General features: G+C 55.5%; 1 protein-coding gene across 2 annotated transcripts; it reads left to right on the top strand.

Annotated features, from left to right (window-relative positions):
* Positions 1-464: 464 nt before the first annotated feature.
* On the top strand, positions 465-8888 carry LOC128271487 (uncharacterized). Of its 2 annotated transcripts, XM_053009044.1 has the most exons (5): positions 3689-3780; positions 5204-6121; positions 7222-7374; positions 7665-7848; positions 7954-8888. In XM_053009044.1, the coding sequence occupies exons 2-5, from the start codon at positions 5528-5530 to the stop codon at positions 8403-8405; spliced, it is 1383 nt and encodes a 460-aa protein (XP_052865004.1). In that variant the 5' UTR covers positions 3689-3780; positions 5204-5527; the 3' UTR covers positions 8406-8888. The 2 variants fall into 2 exon arrangements, with proteins under 2 accessions (XP_052865006.1, XP_052865004.1); XM_053009046.1 differs by lacking the exons at positions 3689-3780; positions 5204-6121 and adding an exon at positions 465-1427.
* The last annotated feature ends 310 nt before the right edge of the window (positions 8889-9198 follow it).

Here is a 9198-nt window from a genome sequence, read left to right as displayed (position 1 = left end):
CCTTCGGGGTCTCGGGGAACGGTTCCCAAAAGCCGGCCGACGACGAATAGTTCGACACGCTATCCTGTGAATAATGCGTCGTGATGACGTACTCCGGTGCCCAGCGTGAGGTGACCATGTCATGGCATGCCATTGGCATCTTCTGGTGCACCCACCGACGATAGCGAAGACGCCACGTTGATAAGCCCTTCTTAACAATCTTATCGATACCGGACCGGAGCGCCCAGCGCGCGTGCGGGAGGATCTCTGTGTGTGGAGATGCATCTTGCGGCCTACCTGGACCTGTCAACAGAGTCCACCATAATGACAGACAGCTTCTTGGCGGCGACCCATCGGCGGCGGCACGGGTACTAAGGTACACACGGTACACAAAGACGGGCGATGAAACTATAAAACCATTTGACACACTTTCGACCGTCAGTCCTCCAATCGGTGTCGACCGGACCGGAGAGCAGCGCGCACGGTTTCGAGTAGTCTGTTTCGAACGGAGCAAGCGAGCAAGTGGCTTACAGTGGCCGAGTGGCACGCCGAGTACGAAGACACCGCGCGGTACGAGAAAACGTAGGCCACCCAGTTTCCGAGTGTGAACGGATGTGATCATCCGGTCGGACCGCTAGGAGTCCGTCTGACGAAGTGTTTCCGGCGAAGCAAACGAATGTGCCGCAGCGACACGAAGCGACCCAGGATACGCCCAACCAGTGCCAGAGTTCGAGAACGGTTAGAAGCTGCGGTTAGGAACGGTGGTGTGCTGGTGATCCGACGGAACGGTACCGACTGCAGACCCCCAGAAACGACGCAACCCCGAGATCCGTGCCCCATTCAACCGTTCGCCTAAAGGATCAACCGGGGATCTACGTGACTCTGCCGTGGACTGCATTATGCGCGGAAGCTTCCTGCGGCTTGACCAGATAGCTGGCAAAGGAACCAGAACAGGTTTCGACCACACCCAGCCGAGCAACGTGCCGGAGCTGCTCAACAACCTGTATGCGGCGCTCGTGATCAGCCCGCTGGTGATCGGATACTGGCGCGGAACCTGGAACCTCTACGATACGCTCCTCTTTCCGGACGATGAGCTGTGGCGCATGGCCGCCCTGCTGACGTTCGGGCTCGGAGGCAACGTGCTGTTCCTGCTGCTACAGGACCGGCTGTCCCGCTCGATGGACATCGACGAGCGCCCGGTTGCGTTCTACTGCTGGTCTCGGCTGTACACCTGCCTGTTCGGGGCGATGAGTGTTGCCACCTGGCGCGGCAGTTGGATTGTGATCGATCACTACGCACCACCGACGCTGATGTTCTTCGGAAGCGCCTCGGTTCTGGTGATCCTGATCCTGACCTCGGTGCACAGTTTCTGCAACATTACCGGGGCACCGTTCGTGAATGACTCGCCGCGAGATTACTTTACCATTCCGACGTACTTTAAAACGAAGGTAAGCGCCACCGGGGAATGGGACCCAGCCCGGCCGACCGAGTGCCAGGGGAATTTTCGCTTATCAACTGCACGCTGTCCTCCACTTTTCGAACACGAGAACGATTGCCAGGGAATCGATCGGCTCCTCGGTTGGATAGACAGACCGACCGCATGACATACTTATCAGCTTTGCGCGATCTCCACTCCACGGACGGAGATCATGGTCGCATCGAGAGCCGCACTTGTGGGACATGCATGCGTTCTGTCTATTGTATGTGGCCCGTTGCATGGTGACCTGAAAAATCGATTCCATCATCCATCTCAGTCACTTTCAATCTCTCCAAAGCGAGTTGTCCACTATGTTTACGGTAGCATTCCGCTTCGTTGGTCGTTTCCGTTGACGGTCTCCCGGAAGAAATGGAAAATTCCTACCGACGATTGACCTCATCCGCGCGATTGACTCACGCACGTCGTTATCGACGGACGGATCATCGTGTTCCCGTCTAGAAGCAAGACGTTGAACCGACCTACGCCACAACGGTCACGGTGCGTGCGACAACACGGTCCCGGAGCACAGTACGCACGCAACTCCGATGTACACTCTTTTTCCCCCGTGCTGTCTCTGATAACGTGCCCAACGGCGCATCTGTTCATAATCTGCTCGGTCTCGGCCTAGAGCAGTGGTCGTAATCCGAGCGATCGTGATCGTTAGAAGCGCCTGGAAAGCGTCACCGTCACCAACTTCCAGTGTCGCATCGACCGCGCGCCACGGTCAAGCAAATCAAAGCATCCGTTCCGACTCCCGGGTACCGTTCTTGTCGCGCGTTCTCCGAAAGCGCCCATGCAATCCTTCTCCGGTTCTAGAAACCTCCCGTCCATTCCTTCACTTGCTGGTCAGGAAAGGGCGCTGGGCTTATCAACCCCTTCAGTGAGAGCTCTGCATACGTTAGCTGCTAGCTGTTGTGACCGTTCCAATATCCCCGTTTGACAATCAATCCAGTCCACGGTCGCAAGTGACACTCGACAAATACTCGAATCCTTCTATCATATCCATTGTTGGGAAGTGACTAAAGTCCTGTTAGCGGCACGCGCTAGGTAGAACGGTTGGGGCCGCCGGCCGTTTGCAAACGGAGTACCTTACGGTTGCGCAAGGGCAACAACAAACTGGACATTTTGTTGTGTGACGGTGTGCAAAGTCGAGTCACTCAGCATTCCGCGGTGCGATGTATCCGTGGGGTTATATCGGCCCAATTCACGACCACCATCAGCCGGAGGTGCACCGATCGGGAAGACCCCGAGGACGAGATGATGGAGTGCAAAAACCACCACTATTTTGCGTGGACGCAAATCCGTCGCAACCTTTACCGCTACCGAGAGCTACCGAGAGCTACCGAGTCGGGGTGGCGGCACGTCACTGAGTAACCTGGACCCTCGCTGGACTACAGTTGGCAGTTGTATCTAGTGTCTCTGTGGGTATGTGTGACGGTGTGCGCTCCGGTGTCGCAGTATCCGATCGGTGATCGCCCTTCCACTCACGCACTGATTACGCGTACGGCTCTCTCTCGGGGCTGTCTCGGGGCTAATGTGCGCCAAGCGGGGGGATTCAGCGAGCTACGCCCTGTGAGCGGACGATCGCTCCGAGTAATGCTGCTACTCCGGTCCGGTCCGGTCCGACTGATCGTCCGCATAACCGCATAACGGCCGCTGACGTTCGGTGGCGCGCGTCCGTGGCCCACAGCAGCAGGAGGCCCCTGGTACCGAACTCGTTCGCGCACGGCCGGACAGTCAACCTCGAGCAGCCGCAATGGACGCGGCGGGGACCATTCGCTGATTAGAACAATTTGGATGATAACAGTTCATTCTCGATCTGGCGGCTGATTCGGGTGATTCGGACTAATCTGATTACCCGTACACCCGTCGTCGTGGTCCCGTCGCTGGCGGTGCTGTTCCTGGTGCTAGTGCTCTGACTCTGTACCGTTCCGCTGCAGGAAGCACTGCGGAAGGATTGCCATTCGGAAGGATTCTCAAAGTACCAAAGTTTCTCCGGCATCGGTGTTGCTAAAACGAAAGAAAAGGCCGGGACGGCGGGCCGAACCGCGGTGACACCCTCCGCCGAAACCAGTTAATGTGGACGCAGGTGCCGGTGCCAAAGTTTGGCGGCCAAAAGTGGCCGCCCGTGTCTCAATTGGATTATCCATCATATTAAAACTGCCGGCGCATTAGATCTCGCACGCCGCCCGAGAGTCCATTGCGAGTGATTTATTCCGATGTTGTGGTTGGTGCGTGTGGTGCTGCGAAAACTAGGCGTGCGGTTCCGGTACGTGGCGGCGTGTCGCGCTGGAGTCATCCGTTTTCGTCGCACTTTACGCACGGTAAGGAGAGCAAAAGTGTGCCGTAATCCAGCCAACCATCCAGTGTGTCGTAGGGCGCGCAGCCAGCTGAGAGAAGAAAGGTTTATCGCGCACAGGAAGGGTTCGCGCACCGACGCGGAACGCCAAAGTGACCAGATACTCGATACCGTCGTGTGTAGCCGAACTGCAGCGGCGGTGCAGTGTGTGTGGTGTGTGTGTTCCGAGCGAAGAGGGCCAGAGATTCCATTGCACCGCTAATGTCACCACTCACAACAACGCGCCTCTCGTAGGAACGGTAGTTTATGTCTGGTCACAGGGGTTGTGTCATAAAGCTCGACTATCGACGTCACTATCGACACACAGGGTAACAGAGGCGGCCATACGGTCGGGCGCTACTTGAAAGTGTTGTGAACCGCCCCTGCTGTCCCGATTGCGCACCGTACGGCGGCGTTCCTTTCTTCTCGTAATATCGAGCTACCGGGTGGTGTGCTGCTTATCTGAGCCGCACACCGCACAGTAGGCCACAGCTTTCTGATTGGCAACAGTGTGTGTTGTCACCAAGAACCGAGCCCAGATGTCGGTCAGATAGTGGACCTAAGACGACACAACGGTAGGCAAGCGGTGTGTGTCGTGCAGATTCTTGATATTTTTACCACCTTGGCGATCGTATATTACGTTCGTACTATCTCTTCGGAACCAGAAACAGCCACTAAGGTCCAACCACCGGCTACTGAGCAGCCAAAAGAGTTGTCAAACAAAGGGCTGCTCAGAGCCTACTTAAAATGCCGCCCGCTCGGAGACCACAAGCAGGATCTCGATCTCGTGTGTGTGCGAGCTGGCCAGGAGCCCGTTCCTCGCCGCGAACCGGTCATTCCGGAGATGTAGGGCCAATTAGCCGACCCGTTGAGCAACGATATCTCGCTCACAGCGAAGCACCATTGTTTACCAGTTGCTTAGCGCCAGCGCCGCGTCAAGTAAACACTTGTGACCGGAGTCCGGTCGTTCCGTACCTGTCACGGCACCGGCCACGGCTCCTTATCAGTGACATTCTGGTCCGCTCATTTTGCTTTGTTTTACTGCTATTTTTGGGGAAGTAGCACACTACGTCACGCATCACCCACCAACTGGCTGATGATTTATAACAGGAGCGGCGGTAATGGCCGGTCCGGACCAACAGCTGGTACCGATCGGTTCCGGAACATACCTTGACGCCATGTTTTCGCCTCACGCGGCGCCATCAGAAGCAAACAAGTAGAAATCGTTCATCAAACAGGGGGGGGCGCTTCTTATTACAGTGAGCCAGCGACGCCGTCAGCGAAACACAATCGGTGCATACAATCTACCGCTCCGACGTCTACTGGTTTGCGAAAAACTTGTCCCCAGTGTGCCGGAGGGCTCAGACGGAAATAATTACACATTTCCCACACACTTGTCGCTCCTCCAGAACACCATCGTAACGCGGCGCGGCGATATGAGTTGACGATCGCCGCGCGCCAATCCGCCCATTAAAAGACGAACTCTCGGCATTGCTCGCGGTGGTCCACGGAGCCCGGATCGCTCACATGCGGAAGAGACAGGTTCGTGACGCGTGGCTTCGCAAAAGTGAATGGTGGTGCGTCGGGACAGAGGCGACACGAGCCCCGTGAGACCGCGTGCGCATGCGTGGCCGTGTGTGGACTGGCCCACCCTAGAGAAAAGCTCAAGCCCAGTGCGTGTGCGTGTGAATTGAGAAAGTCCAGCACCCGGCGGCGGCGGCGACAGCAACATCATGCGAGGCAGTATCGCCGGGATCGAGGATGGTTTCGTCGGCCGAAAGCTGGCCGGTGGTGCGGCAGCCAGTCCGGCCGAGAGTGCTCCCGGCGGGGGCACGGCTAGCTACCACGAGCATCTCCTGCAACTGATCGACTACCTGTACGCTTCGCTGATTGTGGCCCCGCTCGTGGTAGGCTACTGGCGCGGTACGTGGAACCTGATGGGCGACTACATCTACCCCTCGGACCTGACCACGAGCCTGATCGTGTCGCTCGCCATCGGTGTCGCGGGGCACATCCTGTTTAACCTCTGCCAGGCCACGCTCCGACAGCACCTGAACGCCGACAAGCACCGAATAGCGTTCTACGTCGGGTCGCGGCTCTACACCGCCGTCTACGGGTTGGTGTGTGTGAATGCGTGGCGTGGAGGCTGGCAGCTGATCGACCTGTACACCACGCACAACGTCCTGTATGTGGCGCTGATCACGCTTGGGTGTCTGTTTCTGTTGGCGTGCCTGAAAGGATCGCGCAACGTCATGGGCCCACCGTTCGTGATCGTGAACGACGCGCAACAGGAGTACTTTGATGTGCCGACCTACTTCAAGCTAACGGTGAGACTGCGCACTGAGCTGACATGGTCCCGATAGCCCGGAACCGCATCCCCGATGGACCCTACTTCTTCGCATGACCGCACCGTTTCTCTATCTGCACTGCGTCTTCGCAATCTTCTCATCTTCTCATCGGCACGACGACTCACAGACGGATGTGATTCATATGCATAACATCTTCCACTGCCTACTAAGATCGACCCTTCTCATAGAACCCTTCATTGCACGCCGCCAACATAGCACGCACGGCACGGAACGAAAGTACTGACGAGTACTCGGAGGTGTTGCAAACTAGGAAGTGTCAACAAAGTAGCCCAGCCGCTCACTCCCGCGGTCATATGACGGCAGCCGGCGAGCTTCCTGGTACGGGTAATTCCATCACCTGCTAGTAGTGTCTCTGAACATTACAGCTCGTTAAGCTTGTAAGCCGCGCGCGCATGTGCTTCGTGTCGGTTTCCGCAAACGAGGAAGTTTCTCTAATTGCCGTCTAGAAGATCGGAGGGCACACTGCTAATCTTCCGTCACCGACAGACACGTGCCTTTCACCGGCGGGCTATAAATAGAACTGTACTTTGTGACATACCGAGGCATGTCAACGGATATTAGTAAGTCGTACTCGTATTGTTCTCTTACTTGTCTCTGTCAAATGGCGCCACTTACTCGCATCGAAATCCCCGACAATCCCAACCACACACACAGGGTGTGTCCACAAAAACAAACCGGGAGCTTATCAAACACGTTTGCTTTTAAGCTTGCCACGCTCCAGTCCAGACTCTACCGGTATGATAACAGGCCGTGGCGGAATTGGGAGAATCGGCCACCGCGACGTTAGGCAGCTGGCCCCTTCATGAACCAACATTGGAGTATCAAGCTCCACCGGGTGGCACACATTGCATGAGTGGCATGATCTTATTAACAAAGACTTACCAAAACGAAGCGAATTGTTTGAGGAAGCTGAAACAAAATAGAAAAAAGGATTTAATCTAACCATTAACAATTTGAACTGCTTCACTGGAGCTATTAAAACATATTAAACAGACTAGCGAGTTGTTTTCGTAGCGGTAACGCTTTCATTGCCCTTCATGTGTTCCCTTTCTCGGTAGGGCTCCAAGGATCCCGGCCTGTACGTGCTCGACTGCATGTTCTCCGTGCTGGTAATCGGATCCCTGGTGGTGTTCGTCTGGCGCGGTCTCTGGGTCCTGCTGGACCTGAAACTATTCCCGGAGGATCACGGCGCATCGGCGTGGGCATCGGTGGTAAGTTAGGCTGGCCAACAATGGCCAATTCCTTGATTTAGTTAGCACAATCACGAACAACAGCCCCGGGTCACCGCGCGATAGCCCGTAATGTGAGTTGAGGGTCGCACTACCGAAAGGTTTCCATCCGAATATCCCAGAAAAAAGTGCGCAGCTCGCTAATGAAGTGACAAAAGGGAAGCCAATAAAAGCTAGGCGCGGGCGCTATAATTCAATCAGGCACCTTTCGCGCGGGGCCAAAGATCTCTGCCGAGAGAGAACGCGTATAACCCGATGCCTCCGTTTTGCAGATCATCGGATACGGTGTGACCGGGGTGACCTTCTCGCTGCAACCGCTGATGCGGTGGACCTGCGATCGGCTGACCGGCTTCTGGCGCGTCGTGGTCGCGGATCTGTTCCTGTTCTTCAGCTTTATCGGCACGATCAACGTGTGGCGGGGTGTTTGGCAAGCCCTCGACACCTACTTCCTGCCTGGTAGGTAGCCCAGCCTCCCAGCCTCCCAGGATGGCTCTATGAACTAACTTGAGTCTGTTCCGTCTTTTCTCTTCCGTCACGCTCGATCTCTCGATCGCTTCACAGATCAACGGTTATTGAGCAACTGGATCACGCACGCCGTCTCGCTGGTTCTGCTGATTCTGCTGAACTGCTCCAACTCGGTGCTGGTGCGGGGTGTTTACATCGACGCCGAGGAACCCGCCGGCCAGTGCGTCGTGTTTCCGGTCTACTACATTCGGTTGTTCTTTCAAAAGGAGCGCAACAAGAAGCAGCGCCGTCTGCTCGATACGCTCGAACGGGCCGACCTCAACAGCACCGGCGGAGTGTTGCAGGAAAAGAAACCGCACCAACCATCGCCACCGCCGCCGCCGGTTGGCCAGCATCAGCAGCAACCGAATCCCCATCACCATCACCCGCACCATGCGGCCGATCAGAACCATCAGGTGATCCGCAACCTGGAAACCGTGCCGCTAACGATCATCGACGATCCGAAGAGCAACGGCAGCGATCACAGCAGTCACCCGCCGAGCAAATAGCCACCCTGGCCTGGCTGCCCTGAATGCACTGAGACCAATAGCTGGCCTATTGCCGCAGAACGCACGACATTCCCAGTAGCGTAGTTTTGTTCTTAAAGAAGCGAGCCGGGACCACGGAAGCGCCCCACCAACGCGGCCCTCTTCGAAGCCCTCGAGGCAGGCGAATAAGAAGTCAACCCGCTGCGAAACCCATCAGTATACCAGCATGAAGCTAGAGCGTAGTCGTGCCAACTGACCGTTAGGTGTATTAATTATCGGTGTAATTTCGTAGCGTTTTAAGAAGCATACCCTCTACGTCGAAACCCTACTGTAGTATATATAGATATATACATATATGTATTTACGCGCGAGACGCGAGATCTTGTAGACAATAAGTGAATCAACTAGACCACGTGGAAACGAACCCCGCTAAAAGCAGCTAATCCAGAGCCTCAAACTCTTATTTATAACTGTTTCTGTTTGTAAATACAATGGACAACGAAAGCGTCACCGGATTTTTGGTTTTAATTTTCTCAATCATGTAGGCCTCATAGACCGACTACGTAAGGCTATGTGTGTGTCCGAATCCCAATGACTCATGGCGATCACATGATTCGGCAAATAAATTGGTCAACCGCCAAGAAGTCGTAAAGATGTGATTCGAATTTAATTAATGGGCCGAATTCATAATCATGGTCCACGAACAAATGGTCTGCTGATAAAGAAATGCAAACATTTCGGAGTCAGCCGCGGTTAGCGCTGGTCACGGGTTGACGTCGCGGTCCCAAACGTCACACCAGTGATTAGGCAAATC

Source organism: Anopheles cruzii, chromosome 3 (genome assembly GCF_943734635.1).
Source record: "Anopheles cruzii chromosome 3, idAnoCruzAS_RS32_06, whole genome shotgun sequence".
Taxonomy (NCBI): domain Eukaryota; kingdom Metazoa; phylum Arthropoda; class Insecta; order Diptera; family Culicidae; genus Anopheles; species Anopheles cruzii.
The sequence above is the reverse complement of the archived record's forward strand: the minus strand, read 5'-3'. Positions and strand labels throughout refer to the sequence as shown.